Below are 19,550 nucleotides of genomic sequence, written 5' to 3'. Positions count from 1 at the left end.
AATGAATAACTGTATGGCTTTTCAGGGCGAGTTCATGTTAACAAGCAAGTGGGGTTTGCTTTTAGTTTTTTTTTTGTTTTGTTTTGTTTTGGGGTTTTTTTTTTAGTACTTTTTAGTATTGAGTATTGGAAAGTCCTTTTTTAGATGATGTGATTACAAATTTTCTGAAAAACAATCATACTAATAAGCGCACTAAATCATTTTTCAGTCAGTTTAGCTCCATTGCACAATGAGTCTCTGCAGCGTGGAGCTTCTGCTGATGTCCTCCTCTTGTGAATTTCTCTCTTCTTTCAGTAGAGATTTCTCTGGTGAGTGACGGTATCTGACATCGGCTTAGCACTGTGTAAGCTGGTCGGCTAAAATGGCTGAAATGTGAACGCACACAGCAACAGAGTGTGACACACACTCCTTTGCTCCATCCTCCTTACCCCATCCCTGGCTCTCCCTGTGCTGCTGACCTACATACTGAAGCATCCTGGTTACATAACCAGCCCGGGCTGTTGATCACCGCAGGCAGCGCAGGGCCAACACCCCCCCTCCCTCCTTCTCTCTTGCACACGCACTCTTTGCTATGACCCACTGGCCTTCATTTACCGATGCAAATTGTAGGTCGTTACCTCTGCTGCAGAGCGCACATCTGAGAGAAAGGTGGATTAAAATATTTACAAAAATTTGAATTCAAATGAAATTCTTTAATAACATCAGAAAAGGCTTGAGTGGTTCACAACAGGTCACTAAATCTGTACAGAAAGCCTCAGCAGAAAAGGTTCATTATGATGTACAAAATTCACTGTCATGGAGCTTTCCATCACATGATCCAATTAGTTAGAGGAATTGTAAGAACGACAACACAAGTTTGTGTGTTACTGACCTGCTCCCTCATGCAGCAACAAGAGAGAGCTTTTTTCAGAGTAGTTTGCTCAAGTTTAAACTGTAGAGGCATGTGACGAAACCCTCCCTCCCTCCTCTGCTTTCTCCTCTCTCTTTCTCTCCCCCTTTCACTCTGTGTAACCCCCTCCTCTCCTCCTCACCCCTTTCCCCTCCCTCTCTCTTCTCGTTCCTCTCCTATCCCTCCTGACTGACCTACTTTTACTCTCCTGGCCTGTTTTCACAAGCCTCTGCACAATACAAAGCAGCTTTTACTGCTCAAACATGGATCGTGAGGGGAAAAAACAGAAGGAGTAAGAGAGAAAACAAGTGACACCGAGAGGAGGCAGGGAGGGCAGGGCATGGTATAGGTATGGCAGAGAAAATGAGGAAGGGACAGTGTATTACAAAGCACTGCGGTTTTCTCAGGAATGTCACCTTGCTATAGCTGGCTGGTGGGTGGCACCGAGTGCAGAAGTGAAAACTTTACAGCCAAAGCGCGGCAGGCCTCTGTGTGGTCAGCTGCTTGCTCACACTTACATCCTTCCTCTATCAGCAGCAGGAGGTGCATAAAGAAACCCCTTTGTGCCAAAAGTGCTGTGGAAGCATTTAATTTGCGTCAGAAAAATTGCATATGACTCACTCTGCTTATCAGCCCTGACGATGAAACCATGTCAGCAGTTTGATTGCGTGGCATTTTCGGTGAAGAGCTTCTGTTCCTGAGCTTAACCAGAAACTCTGGTGTTTCCCTGGAATTGCGACACCTCTTTATGCTGCTCGCTTTGCTTCTTATATAACAATCAGTAGCACACACTACCAACGCCAACTTTCTGTTCCCGTCAGCCATTGTTCCATGAACACAGGGTCAGATGGAGGCTGCCACACTTTGCAGTCTGATGCAGTGTTTCTCTCAAGACAGTTGTGTAACTTGTTTTTGTTTGTTGTACTTGTACCATGATTTTTTTCCCTGCCCATTTCTCCATTTAAAAACATTGGGTCATAATGTTGAGCAATACTGGACTACACCAGAGACAGACAGCAAAATTTGTGCAACTACTTTTTTGCTTGTTGGTTATAAGGCAGTAACGGTAGCCAGAGTCACTGTCTGATCTATATTAAAAACCGTATTGTGTTCACTGCGCCATTGAAGTCAAAGCATGTTATGACTATATTAGCTATATTCATAAATTAATCCCTTTCAGTGCGAGTTAACCGCTCGACCTTCAATGTTTTCAAAAGGTTTCTCATCCCCTGAATAGACTGTGGTGAGTGGAGGGAAACCCGTTTTTGTAAAATGTGTGCTGTTCTTTGCTGTATTTACTGGAGTGGGGTGTATTTTGTGACTGTTAAATATATGAAGTGAACATTCAGTCTGACAACAGATTCCCTTCTGCTCTGCGGCACCACAAAGTCTGTGTATTGTTGTGACGTGTTCATATCAGAGGATTTCTGCCTGTGGGTATGACGTGGTGAACCGGCGGAGCCTTTCTGCGTCTGCTCGCACTGAGCTGCACCAGCAGACTGGGATGCTACAGCCTGTGAATCAGTTAGTCTGTCTTCTGCTTGAAAAAGGCTGATCTGTGAGCGTTTGTCTCACTTCTGACACCATTTCGCATGAGTCATGCAAAAAGACAACCATAGATTCAACAACCTTTTATTTTTTTGCCCATTTTGAATCTTTCACAATCAAAATTGAGTGTTTTTTTTTTTCTTGTAACCATTTTGCATATCCACGTGAAGTATAGCAATACATAATCACTCCTGGACAAGCCTTATTCATCTTTTTTTTTTTTCCATTTCGGAAAGCCTTTCGGCAAACAACAAAGGTTATACAGTAACATGTAGTACAAATGGTAACTTGGGCAAAGGGCAGCAGGGGTAAATACACAGCACGACCAGGAAGAGCATAGAGTAAAATGACACAACAAGATGACAGAAAAATACACATAATAATAGCCAAAAATAATAACAGAATATAATAGAAAATAACAATATTAATAAAATATAATAAAATAATGACAGCAGTATACAAGAGATAAGAGAGACAACTTTACATTTATACATAGTGACCAGAGGCACCAGGAAGTGAAACAGTTAAACTTTTAAAGACTGTATGATCTACTGCAGCTATGTAGCTGAAACAACTCAGTGCAGAGGTGAGTGGGATCCTTAAGACATCGGCCAATGTGGGGACAAGGGACAACACAATAAAGAGGCACCTTATGAAGAGAGAGCAGCTTTGCTGGTTGCAACAGGAGAGCCATTTCATTTATTAGACAACTTTTGTCTGGAAAATGAAGATGTATTGATTTTTCGTTGAACAGTTGGCAAACAAGGCTCGTCTTGTGCTTGTCAGGTTTTGCCAACAGCACTGTGTGACTGTGCAGCCTTGAGTGATATGAAAATAACTGGCCTTGACTTTTTTTTTTTTTTGACAGCTTAAAGTGTCAAAAACCTTGAATCACCAGAATAAGGATCCCAGGCTGAAAAATTCTGTACCTTTCTTACTTTTCTTTTTTTTTTTTCTTTTTTTTTTTTTTTTTTACAAGTTGTGGCTCAAACTTTGAATTAAAGAAATCTTTGAGGCATTTTCTAGACAAAGAGGGACTGTACAAGGTGTCGCAACAAGAACAAACTGATCACTTTTAAGTCTACAGCTTCCATCCCACTGTTTTGTTTTTTGTTGTTTTTGCCACATTTTTCTTCTTAAAATATATATTCCATATATGCAAATTTATATGTCACAGTAATATACAATCTAAGTGCTTCAGAAGTGAAGAGGACTTGTGTGCAGATGATGAGAGGATCAAATGATACAGTTGTGTTCAGAGAGAGGACGAATGTAACTCTTTGCCAAAAAAGGGAGATGCTAAAGGAAGGATGTGTATCTTTGGTTAAAGGAATGTTCCCATAATGCCACAATAAATGCTGGCCAGCCACCAAGGCAGTTTACAATAATGAATAATTGAATGTGTTTTGGCTTTTCCACAAGGGAAATATCCCAGTCCCCAGCTCTGGAGAGTTTCATTCTGTCCCCTCCCTCTTTGAATGAGCTATTGTTTTAATTGGGAGAGTTGGGAGGTAGGAGAGAGTCAGGGGAAGGGGAACAGGTGACACAGTGAAACTTGATGGTGAAATCACATCCTAAGCACACCTCACACTGATTTCTTCTCTGTTTTGTAAGGTGGCGATGTGAGTCATAGTTGTAGCTGTCTGTCTGCTAGACAGCAAAGAGGTGATAGGAAAATGCTCAAGCTGCTTCTACTCGTCCTTAATCTCGCCTCTTATTACGCCCACCCCTGCCGCTGCCAGATCCCTTTTTCCCTCCTTCCTTCTTAGACTCCACCCTCTCATTTACCTGAGGCTTCACCTCCTCTGCATACTCAGTCTCAGTGTCCGCCTCCTTGTTCTCCCCATTGGCCTGGCTGCTTTGAGGGTTGCTGGGCAGAGCTAAGTAAGGGTGCTGCGGCAAGGTTGGAGAGGGGGACATGCAGGTGGTGACAGGACCCTCTGCCTGGGTTCCTGCTCCCCCATTGGATAATGCTCTGTATTTGAGGCGGAGCTTGTGAGGCAGAGCAGTGGCTTTGACCTCGGCTTGGCACTCTCCATGTGAACCGGCAGTTCCCGCCGCCTTCTGGTGGTAACTGCTGATGTCTGAGGAAGACGAGGAGGGGGACTCGTCATCTGTGGATCCCTCCTTATCAGAGCTTCGAGGGTCACCATCACTGGAGGAAGTGTCTTTAACCGAGGAGTTTTCCTGGTAGAAACCATCCCCTTGAGGCCCTCCCTCGTAAGTGAGAACTGGGGGCTCTTCGTCCAGTGTGTTGAGGTAGCCATTGTGCTGTGTAAAGGACGACTTGCCCTCCTCAGTGTTATGGATCAGATCAGGGGCAAAGGGGTTCTGGTGGCCATCCGCATGCTGAAAGCTGTTCCCCTGACCCTGGTAGCTGTAATGATGATGGTTGTCATGCTGCTGCTGGCCGTTGAGATTGTACTTTTGCTGCAGCTCCTCTGATGACTCGTGGTCATTGGTGTATTCATACTGAGGTGAGTCCAAAGTCTTTGTCCTCTCTAGTTTCTCCGCAACCTCTCTGATGGTCACCGAGCAGTCAGAGAACTTGGAGGTCAAGCTGTGCTGGCCATGCTGCAGCGGTCTCGTCTGCTGAGACTGTTGGTCCTCAGACCTCTGGCTCTCCACGGGGTAGCAACCGCTGCTGGATCGGTACAAGATGACACTTCTCTGTGCAGATGTGGCCTGAGGAGTGGGGCTGGAGGCCTCCATGAGGCACTGCTGCTGCTGCTGCTGCTGCTGCTGTTGGTGGTGCTGGTAGTCCATGGCACTTTCAGCCAATTGGGGGCTCTGCTGGTGAGGAGAAACCAGAGCAGTGTGGCTGCCATGGTAAGCCCCGGCTGGCACTCCATTTGGTATCCCGTTGGTGATCCCGTCAGGAATCCCATCAGGAATCCCACTGCTTTCCAGCCTGGCCATCTCCATATTTGAGGGCTCCTTCTTTATGTTGTAGCCCATGGGTTCTGGGCTGTCTCTGGAGGAGCCATCAGACATGTCAGAGACGGAGCCCCGGGGAGAGTACTTGTGGAGCGCGGTGTGGCATTCGCCACGGCTCGACTGTTCAGTTTCAGATGAGTCTGAATTCAGCATCACCTGGGACGCACTTGAGTAACCGCTGCTTGAGAGGTAGGCGTTACTGTTTGGGGTGCCATTGGTGCTGCTCCCATTGCTACCAGTGTTGCTGCCTGCAGCACTGTTGGAGATCTGCTGACTTTTCTCCATGTAGGAGGCTGTGCTAATGAGCCCAAAGCGAAGTTTGAGCTGAAGGAGTTCTGTCTTCAGACGAACGTTCTCCTCGTTCAGCGCCATGACCCGGTTCTCTAGCACCATGTCATTGAGGCGGCGCTTTTCCCTTGAGCGCTTGGCTGCTTCATTGTTCTTCCTCCGCTTCTCCCAATAGGAGGCATCTTTCTTCTCATCAGAAATGAACTCTCGCTTGCGACGGGAAGTCACAGTAGGTTTGCTACTACCTTTCGGCTGGCGGCTGATCCGCGCACCACCTTCGGGAACAGGGGATGGGAGGCCTCCGCTGTAGGAAGAAAAACTTTCTGCCTCCATGTTATTCTTGTTGCTGGTGGATGGGAAGTGTAGACTGAGACTTTCCATTTTTCCCGGCTGAGGGCTAGAGTGTGACTCTAGCAAAGGGCAAAGGGGGGAAGGGAAACAATGTAAAACTATACAGCCTTCTGCTTTGTTACTAAGGAGTGTGACCTATGTCACAGGATCTGCAAAAACTTTTGGATGAGGTATTTGTGCTCCTTGAGGGGACAGCCTCATTGATTTATGTTATGTTTTATCCAAGACTAAAATGTTCAAGTGTCCAAATTAGCCAGGAAGATTAAAAAGAGGTGGAACTCCACAAAAATCTCAGACATTGAACTAGTGTTGTGAACAAGGAGCCTAAAAAAAGAAACTATTTTGTTTTAGCGCAAAGAGTCTTCCAGTCAGTTGTTCAAAGCAGTATCTGGAGTGTTGCTGGAGGTGATTTGGAGTTTATCAGTGTCTTCCTCAATCTTCAGCAGGGCTGTGATTCCGGTCAGGAGCTGCTCTGCTTCCCTCAGTGTCTTACGCAGGATGTAGGTCGGTCCAACTACTGTGGGGCTCCCTGAGGATCAAGGTCAGTGCTGCTGTTTGCTGACCGCTACCTGGTTTATGGAGAGAGGGAGAGAAAATAGGGGAGGAGAAGCAGAGCGTTAGATTGGCTGTAAAACCGCTAATGTTCATTATGGTAGAAATATTTTCTTTTAGTCTAGCCTGTAAGCGTGAGATCGATGTCTGTCTATCACAATTCAACCTGTCCTGAAAATCTATTGTGCAACCCTGAAATTAGCACGAGGTCTGTCTGCCGTGTCTGTGTTTCCCTGAATCCACAGAGTTAATGTGGGTAGACACAGGGCCTGAGAAGTAGCACAAGCGAGTACACAGTGCTGCTGCAGAACTCTTGTGTAAGACAGAGGCACTGGCACAGTCACATAACGAGAACTGAGGCGGGCTGACCTGGTGCCAGCTCTGCAGACAGACTGATCAAGGGCTGAGGGAAGGAGTAGACGAGGATACATCTGGTCCCCTATGACATATTACTGCAGCTATGATATTGTTTGTGATGAAACAAATAATATGAAATTACAACCTCTGATTTTAAATTTATTTTGTGGAATGCATCGCAGGATACAGAAATTATAGTCAGGAATACTGAAAGGGGCTTATTGGAGCCATCGCAGTTAGGCAGATGTGGACACACATCTCTGCTCGACCGTGTGTGTGTGTCTCTGTTGGGGAGGAGGTGATATCCATCAGCGCTGTAATGTTTCAGTTTCTCTGGTAGCTGTCAGACTGTCTGAAATTTTACAATGCCACAAGCTGCTGAACTTCCTTGTGTTGTGTCAACATCGTAGCTCTGCAGGAAGCTTTGGATGTCTTGTGCCATAAAGTCAACAACAATGCTTGATGCGGTGCAGGGTGGATGTTGATGATGGTCCAACGTTATGTAATAACTAGATCTGTTCTTGTTTTAAGCCCGAGTCCTCTAGTTCTCTCACTGCACGGCATTACACAGTTGATATGCAGTAATTAATAATACATCATTACACTAAGCCCCAGAGTCCATTACAAACATGAAAACATCTTTTCCTTACACTCACACAGGGAATTAAATAATCTAGATCACTGTGTCTGTGGGTAACAGTGTCTCCTCTGGTGTCGCTTTCCATTCTGATTGCTGGGATTACACAGAAAATAATGAACTTTTATCTACAGGAATGCTCGCCTACCCCCCCCCCCCCCCCCCCCTTTTTTTTTTTTTTTTTTTTTTTTTTTTTGCATTTTGTTTATTTATGTAAAACTATGTAAAACTACTGGTAATTTTAATTTGTGAAGCATACTAAGATTTCATGGCCACGGAATCATAATCTCACTTATGTCAAGTTTCAGAAATCAAGTAACTATTGTCCTGACTTTCACATCTTTCTTACTTGCTATTATCAGTCAATACTATTGATGCGGCAATGACTTGAACCCTGAGTATATCTCCAGCAGCACAAAAAACTGCACGTTGGCAATGATACTGTGACCTGTGCATCAATATAAGTGACAGATTAGGATACATTTGATAATCTGGTGTCATGAAGGACAAGAAATGCGTCTTGAAAATCATTAAGACCATCTGAAAACAATTTAATTATTAAAGCTCGACATTATTTTTCTTTAAATTGCATATGTTAAAATCAGGCACGTGAAAAGAGAGAGAGAGGAGGAAAAAAAGCTTCTCCTGACAATGATTCATACTACTGTTTCGTGTTACCTTTTAGAGTGAGGCCTGTAAACTAGGACGAGACATGATCTCAACAAAGAATGTCTACTGACTTTTCAGGCTATTTAAACCACAATGATGTCAAGGAGGCAAAATAACAATAACATAACAAAAAAACCCATACAGATGAGAACTGAGGTGCTATGCTGGATGAAAACAGAGTCTCTTGGGCTGAACTGTACTGAATTGTTCCCATATTACAAACCAGAGCCGCATATCTAATCTCGTGAACATCTTCTCCTGACTGGTTACAGCATTTCCCTGCTTCCGCCCAGAGTCAGTGACTCTGTTGCATAATCTCACATAAAACACACACACACATTGTGACCTTGAGACAACTTGGCAGCAGCTCGGAATAATTAACTCTTTATTTACCCATGCCTGTGATGCTGTAACTCGGGGACTAAGTCTAGCTAGGCAGCGGTGGATTTTCCGTGTGAGTCTTTTGTTTGCCTCCTGTGCTGGGAGAGACGCAGCAGAGCGGGATTTGCACACAACCACCAACAGATGTGGATGTGAATGATTTTCATAGAGACTTGCAGGGAGAGGGATTTTTTTTTTTTTTTTTTTTTTTGGGAAGGGGGGGGGGGGGTCGCGAAACAAAGGCGGACAGGGAAGGAAGCAGGCATACGTCTGCTTTGTCCCACTGACCTAGAAACGACACTAAGCAGTAAACACTCCTCCTATCTTTGACGGTGCGCCATAAAATAGGTCAGTGGGACTGCATGGGAGGGAGGGCTGGAGAGGGAAGGAGAGTATTAGAGTGCACTCTAAAAATAGAGCGACAGAAAGAGGTGAGGGAGGGAGGGAGGAGGCCGGAGTGATGGGCTGACGGGAGGGATCCAGTTGGTGGAAATGAGAGGAATTTTACAGAAACTGCAGCAGGACGAATAAAAGAGACAGACCCGCACGTAAGCCATGCGGCCCAAAAATCGGATTATCGGAGAGCATTAATTCCTGTTCGCTCCAGAAACCCTGCGACGCTTTATGCAAGCACAGTGTGCATCAGTGGCAGAGGGAGAAAGATAGGGAGAGATAGGGAGATGGGATTGACGTCAGAGCACACACCCATCTCTGCAGCCAAATTCACACATAACAGGCTGGCTCTCTCAGGACTGCATGGGGAGGGGCTGCTGTTGGTGCTCGTAACCTACGTGCTCTGAATTTCGCTTGTTGCAGAGCAAAGCTTGTGTAACACATGCATATTACAAAGCAGCAGAAGCCACAGGTTACAGGTGGCTACGAAAGCATGAAATCTCCCCTTTTTCACGATCTCCGTGCATGTTGTTCCCCAAATAAAAGAAACCACTGCAGTCAGAGAAGAAATAGGCACCTTGTGTAATTGGCTCTCTGTGCAGAGGTCATTTTCCAAAAGAGAGGGGTTGAAAGTAACAAATTAACAAAAGAGAGCAGATTTCTGAAGGTACTGTACGATGTGTGTTTCGGTGTATTTATGGCAGAGGAAAACTCAGCTAAGAAGTAGTTCCCAGGCACTTGCTGCTTAGGAAGGAATGCTTCACCTCTGACCTCCTCTGAGGCAAGTGTGAGTAAAACACATGGCATCCTCCTCCCCTCCTCCATCCACTGAGTGATCCAACACCACACACGTGGAGGGGCCCCTGCTAGCAGCCTCAATCTTGGCCCGTGGTTTTGTGTCAAGAAACAAAAACTAGGAGACAGGAATCCAGACATTCCAGGTCAGTTAGTGAGTTAGACCCCCATGACAGAGGGCCACTTTTCCTCAGAGGAAGATGTGGCCCTAAACATTTTCACAAGTGACAGGTAAAAGTTCCTTTATCAAAGAAGGTTAGAAATTCCATTAGAGTTGGCTCTAATAAATAATAGTTACATTTTCTGGTAAGCGATTTGAATCTTTCTTGGTCGATTGGTAACATGTGACCTTACTTTTCAAACAGTAAACCCTAATTTCCTGGAACACGTGATATAAAGTCAAAGTTTTAGCTACTTACATGCACGTCAAGTCTCCAAGGGGAAAAAAAGGAAACGCACTAAAGTAAGAAAACTGGGGCTAAAAGCTTAACCTAATAAAGTATACAAAAAATCTGAAGGCTTGTATTCTACAGAGCAACACACAAAGTGGTTAAAGTAGTCCACGACTTGCCCCATATTCCTCATGCACCTCTTCACCCAGTTACAAGTTTGACCTATATTCGGAGCGCTGGCTGGGACAGAGCAATGCAGACGGCTCTGAAAACAGACCAGCTGGCAGCAGGCGGGCACAGGCTCACCAGAATGCTTTCACCAGACAGGGGTTTCCATGCATTGCATCACATCCTGGATGTTCACTTGTAATTTTTCTCTCACAACAAAGTCATACCAAAAAAAAAAAAAAAAAAAAAAAAAAAAAAACTTTCTCCTGATCATGGCAGACAGGTTTTGTACCCAACAGATTACAGTTACATCTGGTGCAGCCTTGTTTCCCATGTTTTCTCTTGGAGGAGAAAGACTTCGGAAGTTAAAAATAGCCCACAGACCTTGGGCAGCTGTATTACATCACTGATGAAAGCATTTCTAAAATACAACTTCCCCTGTGCAAACTTGTAAAATATCAATGTCTTTTAGAGATAATGATACAATTTTAATATGGGCATGGAAGATGAGAAGAAAGCACAGGGTGTGAACGGGAATCAATTACAGACCTCTCAGTCCCGGGGGAGAGCTGTTGTTTATGGCTTCTCCCTGCTGTGCGCTGGTTATGTCATACCCTCCAACTCCCTCAAAGCAGAGCTTTGTGCTTTACTTAACACACCTCAAGAGTAAAAAAAATAATCACCCAATGACTCACTCACTCTGGGTAGAAATCAGACATTTCAAGCTTGTTTTCTCCTTTGAACTTAAGCATTTATCCTGTGAGGGCGATTTAGGATCAAAGTAGTGGGAAATGTTCTTCATGTCTGGAGAAAAGTAGATTTAGTGGCAACAATTACCATTATTTGGTTGTTGGTCATTATTATCATCATCATCGTCATTATTCTTGTAGCACCCCTGTTACACAGGGTGTCTGCTTATATATTTAAGATGATGATCTTGTTTTTTCATAAAATATTTACTACATTAGCCAACACTCTCCCCCACAATAAAAGAAGAAGCCGTGCTTGAAATCACTCTGATGGCTGCATCAGGTGGACGGTTAAAGAAATCCATGAATATCTCAGCAAATAAAAGTCTCCCGGTGGGGAAAAAAAACAAAAAAAAAACATGGAGACTCGACCTGCACAGAGAAACAGCATCACGCCACGTGCAGGAGCTCGCGGAGCACAATGTGTGTCCGCACTGCCCAGACAACACAGCCCGAGCCCGGGACACGGCCCCCGGGCCCCCCGGGCCCCCCGGCCCCTGGAAAACACCACCATGAGGGGAAATTAGCTCGCCTTGACATTGAGCACATAATGTGGAGCAGGTCCAGCTCCGCTCTGCCTCCGCAGTGTTCCTACACGGTTCGTGTCAATAACAATGCAAGGAGAAAAAAAAAAACGGCAACAAAAGTAGTGGCTTTCTCTTTCTTTCCGTTTCTTTCTTTATATATATATATATATATATATATATATATATTTATATAAAATATATATGTGTGTGTGTGCGAACCGCATTTCACCGAGACAACACCGGCAGCCAGCGGCTCAAAGTCACGGACGCACGCGCGAGTCCGCCGGTGGACCGCGAGTCGCCATGTGAACAATAACCGGCCACGAGCATCACGTCCTCCCGTCCCCGCACCGGGACACACCGGAGACCGGAGCCCCCGGAGCAGGAGCAGCGCGGAGACTACGGGCAGACAAAGACAAAAGGGCGGACTGAGCTCGGTCCAACGTACCTTTCCGTGTCCCGGAGGAGGGAAAACAGAGTCAGACTTCCCCGACACAAAAGCGCTTGTCGCTCCCGTTTCCTCCTTTTTCCCCCGGAGCCTTCAGAAGAAAGCTCCCTCCGGCTGAGAGAAAAGAGAAACTTTCTGTCCCCCCTCCCGGTGTGTCGCCGTGTCGGTTGCTCCGGTCAGTCGTGTCTGCCTGTCTGCGGCTCGGCTGGATGCTGTTTCGGTGCCTTGGCTCGGGTTGCCTGTGTGTTGTGTGCGGCCGGACACTGCTCCAGTTTCTCCGGCTCTCCTTTCTAGAAATATGTGTTAGTAGGTCAGCGGTTGCATAACAGCTCTTCGGCTGCCTAGTCACGTTTTTGTCCTCTGTCTCTCCGCGCGAGACTCTCCCTCCCTCCGCCCGCGGTTCAGGCTCTCTCTCCCCCCTCTGCTCTCCCCCTCCTCCGCTCCTGCTCCATCTTTCCTCCGGGTTGTTATGCCAACTCTCTTATGGCAAGTTTAGAGCGGTGTTGCACCGTCGCCATCCAATAATAGCACGAAACAGCGCGTCCTTGAGCCGCGTTAGCTCCGAGTCGGTGTTGCAGATTTACTCCCGGGGATGAAGTTAACTCCAATAAAGATCCAGGGTCACAGTCTGGGAACTTCATGGCCAGACACCCCTCAGTGTGTGTGAAACGTCCGTGGATATTTAAATCATCGTTTAAGGCATTTGTAACATTCAACTGTTCAACCCAAATACACAATTACAGTTGATAGTGATTTAACTGTTTGTTTCTTCTCTTCTTCTTCTGGTGCTATTTCTAATTCTCTCTGTTTCGATAGATACTAGAGGTCAAGGTCAGCTACTTTTTTACACGTCTGCATTCATTTGGCAAATTGTATCGTGATTAATTACAGGGTCATCTGAAATTAAATATAAAATATTGTACAGTTGCAAACAAAGCAGTTCATTAAAACAGCTCACCTTAACTTAGCCACCTTTACCGCTGCTCCAAAACGGTTGCTGTCAGACAGTAACTATACAGAAGATATAACAGCACAACAATGTAGGCTGATCCAACACTAAGCACTTCAATTTTTCATGCTTCAACTGCAATGTGATGATAATAGTGATGTAGTTTAACTTCAGGAGGAAGGTTAATGAAAGGCTTACTTGTACTGGCAGTCATTTAATACTACACCGTTATGAAAAATATCTTCATAAAGAATTAAGAAAGAGCCCATCCACTCCCGTTCCTTGTTCAAATTTAAGCTGTGAAAATGTCAATATCAACATTATTTTGGGAGAAACCCACTGACTTCATAGTCCGTGGAAGGTTTATATCTAAGGAGAATAGCTGAAGTCATCAACACTGTTGTATACAACGTAAAGCCCCTTGATTACACTTGTATGTTGAGGGGAATCTTTTTCCTTTTGACCGTCACCATCACTTTTGTTTAGTTTATTCTGGTTATGCTGCCTACAAATATATAAGAATCTTCACATGTCTCATATAACAAAGACCGTGCAACATCAAGTCCTTTGTCTGTACATTCAGCTCTTTATCGCGTTATTATAGTAAAAACATTCACTGCGAGTCTTTAATATAGAGAGGTCATTCATTAAAATGCAAATTTTGGCATGCATGTAGGAAGATGTTTGCTAAATCAATGATAGAAATAATATATACTCATTCAATTACCCGTCCTGCTCGCCAAGTTGTTTTAGAAAGGAAAAATAAACACATAATTTCTGCTAAATCAATTAAATCTGCATCTCTGACCACAATTGACAAGATGAAATAAAACAAGACAAAATGTATTTTCTTTTCTGTAAATAATATTATTATTGAATCTTTTTTTTTTTCTTACTATTTCATCTTCAACATGATTTGTTTATCTGTATAAAAAAGGAAGTGTATTATCTGCTTAGGAGCTTTTCTTTTATCCCACAAAGCCTGCTGTCCTCACCACCATATTTCATCTGCAGTTACGTCAGCCCTGTTTTGTATCAGACACACATCTACCTCCAACCCACTTTCTCACTCACGTCCCTTCCCCCTGCTTTGTCTCTACACACACATGTACTCATTCACTAAACGCACACACCAGAACATACATGCATATATGCACACATGCAGGTACACACTGTTATCACCACCATTAGACCATGTTTGGGGAAACGGCAGCCTTGAACTTGTCTAGCTCCTCCCCCCACCAGTCCTCTTTTAGCACCACCGACCCCCAACTCTCTGCTCCATCTTTCTCAGCTGCCTCTGCATGCAGGCATTCCCTTGGCAACTGTGGTGGTGTGGTGGTGCCTGCCTAGCAACCAAAAGGCTCTCACTCCCTTGTATGTGGCTCATGACATGGGGGGTTGCAGACTGGGCTGGATGAAGATTGATCACAGACAAAAGAGCTTGTGAACATCTTGCTGTTGTTGGGGAGGGAAAGAAAAAGGGCCGAGGCATAGATAACGGGGCGGTAGTTGTCTGTTACTCCTCGTTCCAACAAAGCGTGTGCCTTGAAAATGCACACGTCATTTGCAGGGATGAGTCCGACACAAAATGGCAATGTTGCTTGTTTTGTATGTGCAGCCTGTGGGACTACAGGAAGCACAATGAAAGAGGTGACCTCTGTAGTAACACTGCTGTGAATGAATGAACAAATGAGTTGATGATCTACGCTTATGAGGATACTTGGCGCCATCTGGTTTTGATAAAAAGGAAAGACTGAACATTGAGGATGGAATTATCCAAGGATGTCTTCTAATATTCAGTCAAATTTATCATTTTTTAAAACCATGATTTAAAATTCAATATATTTAGGCTTACTTTAGTTTTTTGGCTCCCCACTGCTCTCAGTATATATTTCACCTAAAGTTTTGTTTTATTTCCAGGTGTTCCTTAATTCTGAACCTGTATCCATCCTTTCCAAATGAGCCAATCAGTGTCCACCACAACTGCCTAAATCCTAAAAATAGCTTCCACTGTTGACGTGATAGATGACTCATTCAGAGTCGTGTTACTGTCCCTGCATCCACCCCTGGCACCGTCCAATTCCTCAATGCCCCCCACTTCCTCGATCTAGTAACCTTAGTTCAGCACGAGACACCAATGCAGCGTTAAAAGAATTTATAAAGGAAAGGAAGCATATGAATAAAAACCAATTGATGTGATATTGTGATGTGTTAGTGGAATGCGATGCCTCACTCCAGCACCACACCTAAAGTAGCTCTCTCTGCCCAGCCGCACTGTCTGTGATTCAAAATAAAGTGCAATTCAAAAGCTCTTTCAACTGTCTCGCATATTATACATCAATGGTTTTAATTATACGTGGCCTCTGTAATTTAATATCTCAATTTGACGTTCACCAGAATCACCAGCCTGTTGGATAAATTATAAATGTATTTTAAATTACAGTTCAACTCAGTTACAGTTCTGAATAGTGATGATGATGGTCACTTAGATGTAATATGTTCTGATACCAAAAGCCAGAAACAGATAAAACCAGGAAGAAAAAAAACCACAGTACAGTCCAAACAGCCATACTCATTTATTAATGTCATCCACAACATGTCATGTGCTGAAAGGTTAAAGTAATGTATGATGTATCAGGGAGGGTGTATGATATTGGTGTTGAACACGGTGAGGCCCAAGTCTTATAAATTATAGCTGTATGCATGGTTGGTATCCAACATGCTCCTCCAGTGACTGTGACTGATCTGTTCAGTCAACGTGTAGGGAAATGTGGATTTTCAAATGATCCACAGAAGGCACCCACTTTACAGGAATCACCTTTGTGGAACATTGTTTTAAAAGGGTTGGCAATGTCTTCTCTGCGAGTGGTCCTCTGAGCACCACCGGGCAAAGAAATGGCCAAACGACGCCTTTCCGGTGAAACAAACAGTGACAATAGGCTGTTTACATCAACGCCATGCTGTGCCGGGGAGATAAACAGGATGTGACATTGATTTTCCTGAGGAGATGTGAGGTGAAATTGGTCTGTGAGCTTTAGACTGGATTTGATCTTTGTCTATTCATGTTTTAAGCAATCTTGGAGAGCAGCTGTTGAGAGAAAAGCCTTTTGAGCTGGGCCACTTCTTTAGACAAACAGGTAATCTGTGACCTCAAGCTGACGTCCTCTGAGCTACAGGCGGTGTCCCTTGAGGCCCGCACAGAGGACAAGTTATAATATCCAGATGACAGACTCTGATACTGGTGCCCAAGCCCAACACTGGCTTCCTCCGTGGTCCAAGCAGCCTGTCTCTCGGCCCGACTGTCCCACCCTGCCTGTTGGTGGCTCCTCGCCTGGATGTTTGGCCCCACTGCAGCTACAGGTGGTCCACCGGGTCTGTTATCAGAGAGAGGAGACAGCTCCCCCTCGTCACTGCTGCCACCGGGGCCTTTGAATCGAAGCTTGTGTGGGAGGCTCCTCAAACCCTCAGTTGAGTCTTGCTTGTTCGCATACCGACCCACACTGACCTCCAGGGAGCAGTTGTGGGAGTCGTAGCCCTGCTGCTCTTCCCCCAGCTCCCTCGGAGAAGGTCCGCTACATTCGCTCAGCGTGTCATCGAAAAACATAGGGCCGTCCATATTGGACTTATACGAGGCGGAAAGCACAGACTCCTCCAATACACTATGGCTTGACAGGGGCCCGGCTGCCTTGGGCCCATAGATGGCAGCCTGCTGCAGAGGGTGAGGGTGGATGTAGTGGCTGCTGGCACGTTGCTGTGTGTTGGGGTAGGAAGGTCTGTCAGTGTGAGGCTGGTAGTACTGCATTGTACTGGAGGGTTGATGAGCACTAAGCGATGTGGAGAGCGGCAGGATGTTCACATCAGATGGGTCCTTGACCAGACCGAAGCGAAACTTGAGGGCCAACAGCTCCGCCCGCAGGCGAGCATTTTCCTCCAGCAGCCCCAGGACACGTTTCTCCAGCACCATGTCATTGGCCCGCCGTTTCTCTCTGGACCGCTTGGCTGCCTCGTTGTTTTTTTTCCTCTTATCCCAGTAGCCTTCATCTTTCTTGTCATTGGGGATGAACTCCCGTTTGCGGCGCGCAGTACTGTCTTCATCACAGCTACTTCCAGCCCTAGATTCAGCATTAGCCAGGCTCTCTCTGCGCTTAAGGCCAAAGGTGCGACCCAGGAGGGTGCGGGCCAGTTGGCTTGTGGAGGTCAGGATGGAATCTGCCTCATCAGCGAAGGATGTGGATCCAAGCAGAGACCTGGACTCCCGTCCCTCCACTCCCTGCAGGGAGGCCACCGACACGTCCTGGATGATGGCTCCCACAGCGTGACCTGTCATGTTCACTCGCCTCAGGAAGCTGCAGGGTCTGATGGGAACTCACTGATGGTTGGAGGTCGAAGGTGAAGCCTGCTGTATTGGCACCACCTAGTGGTGAACACACATAAACACATACTGTGAGCTCACGATTGGTTTCGGTTACAAAACGTCCAATCTGAAAGACAGCTGCCACTTCAGTAATTATACATTACCTGCAGGGGAATTCATTAATAATCATAATAATATGTATAATAAACAATAATGAGTAAGATTAAAGTGATAATTACAATAATTAAATCTTCATTAACAAAGATCCGTAACAGTGATCTAATTACAGAAACTATGATTTCATCTAATTCAGCTGTTAGATTTTCATTGATCACATTGTGGAAACTAAGTCGCTTTAATTTAAAAACAATGCATGGATGATTTAGAAGTGTTTGCTTCTATGACTGACTATTTCTTTACATTTAATGCTGAGCATTTGATTTGCAATCCAACCAGAACATAACTGGGCACAAGCAGTTTTCAGCAGTTACACCAAGATGTCTTAATTATAACCAACTCTGAGACAAAAAGGAAAAAGGAACAACTTCCACATTTTATCCGACATGAGATAATTGCTGTGAACATTACTAGTAAACCTTAATCTATTCTAATCTTAAGATATTTGACTAGATTTACTCGCATGATAATAACAAACAAACAAACAACAACAACAAAAACTACACAAAAACACAAACAGTCGGTGAAATCGGTGAGAGCAGCTTTGACTCACCGGGAGAGCAGCAGCTGAGACGCTCCTCAGGCGGACAGAGGAAACATGGATGTTTCTGTTCCTGGAACGTGAATCGCATCTCTGTCTCTCCTTTCCCCGCTCATCGGTTCAGCCGGGGTCGGCTCCTCACCCCGGCTGACCCCCCCCCCCCCCCACCCTGCTGGAAACCAGCTGGATCAAAGCAGCAACGACACAAAGTCTCTCACATTATTCAATACATGTGGCAGAAGTTTTGGTCTCTCTGTCGAAAACATTTTATATTGCTAATAAGTCCACAAATATTTGTGTTTGGACTTTTCTTTTTCTTTTTTTTTTTTTTTTTAATAAGGCTGTTAGAAATACAAATGAAATGTAGCCTGATGAAAGTCAGCTGAGTCAGTAAGGGTCATTTTCAGGGGACCATGAACACCTGTACAAAAATTCAAACTGCTCCAAATATCTAAGTATGGACCTAAATGCTGAACCAAAGACAGGCTGACAACGCCCAAAAATGAGTTAAAAAAAAAAGAGTTAAACTTTCTTCTTGACCAGCAGGACACCAAAGAGGACGTTTGTCAACTCTCATTGCATTTTTAGTCTCTACCTGTCATACAAACCTCAAAGGGATCTCAGTAAATTACACAACACTTTCAACAGTTTTATCAGGTTTGATTTGTTCATGACTCATCGAAGGTTGGCGTTTCAACCGCCAAAATGTTGTTGCTATTCAATTAAACAGAAGATTATTGTTAAGCCGCGTCACACCTTCAGTTTGAAGCGCTTCCTAATTTTTCTTTCCCCTCCCCAGCTCAGATTAGGTCATCTGGTTTACAAAAGCTTGTGTGCAAAGATGCCGTGTCCTTGATTTGTACTCATTTGCTCTTGGCAGGTGTGTGCCCATAATAAGCAGTTCAAGGTAACACAGTTACATGGAAAATGGTTTTTGTTGTTTTTTTTATCTTTATGAAATTTGATTATTAAACACACTAGTTTCTGCAGTCAGGTGTATTATCTGTACTTTCAGAGACTGTTGGCCTCATTGTGTGAGAGCGAAAGGCATGCATCAGTATGTCACAGGCTCTGTGAATTAATCTATATAATATATATATAGTATACTATATAATCTAATTACTCTGTATAAGCATATTTAGTCAATGAATAACATAGTGGCAGCCGTAAACTCAGATAATGTGTCACCTTATCGCCTGATAGTAAAAATGGAAAAGCAAGCCGTTATGTAATACAGAGAGCGAGTATGAGAGGCCTACGTGGTACTGGAAGTTCAGCTGGGGTGAGCTTGATCAGAAAAAAAGGAACATTGTTCCACGAGCGATGTGCTGGAGAGTGATACTTCCTCCCTGAACATGGAAACACACACACTAGATCTCTCTGTTTCCTCGTCAATCTCAGTTTCCTCAAAACAAGGCAACAGTTAACTTCTCAATCTTGCATAT

The 19,550-nt window shown here is 44.6% G+C and overlaps 2 protein-coding genes across 2 annotated transcripts; both read right to left on the bottom strand.

Annotated features, from left to right (window-relative positions):
- Positions 1-2,648: 2,648 nt before the first annotated feature.
- LOC115047367 (putative uncharacterized protein DDB_G0277255) lies at positions 2,649-12,431 on the bottom strand. Its single transcript, XM_029508248.1, has 2 exons — positions 12,082-12,431; positions 2,649-6,582 (listed from the first exon to the last, which is right to left on the bottom strand). Exon 2 carries the CDS (start codon positions 6,041-6,043, stop codon positions 4,139-4,141), a length of 1,905 nt encoding a protein of 634 aa, XP_029364108.1. The 5' UTR covers positions 6,044-6,582; positions 12,082-12,431; the 3' UTR covers positions 2,649-4,138.
- A 3,243-nt stretch (positions 12,432-15,674) lies between these two features.
- LOC115048135 (nuclear factor interleukin-3-regulated protein-like) lies at positions 15,675-18,248 on the bottom strand. The gene is made up of 2 exons (XM_029509445.1): positions 18,118-18,248; positions 15,675-17,447 (listed from the first exon to the last, which is right to left on the bottom strand). Exon 2 carries the CDS (start codon positions 17,358-17,360, stop codon positions 16,101-16,103), a length of 1,260 nt encoding a protein of 419 aa, XP_029365305.1. The 5' UTR covers positions 17,361-17,447; positions 18,118-18,248; the 3' UTR covers positions 15,675-16,100.
- Positions 18,249-19,550: the final 1,302 nt, after the last annotated feature.

This window comes from Echeneis naucrates, chromosome 1 (genome assembly GCF_900963305.1).
Source record: "Echeneis naucrates chromosome 1, fEcheNa1.1, whole genome shotgun sequence".
In the NCBI taxonomy this organism is placed as follows: domain Eukaryota; kingdom Metazoa; phylum Chordata; class Actinopteri; order Carangiformes; family Echeneidae; genus Echeneis; species Echeneis naucrates.
Note: the sequence above shows the minus strand (reverse complement) of the source record. Positions and strands in the feature narration are given on the sequence as shown.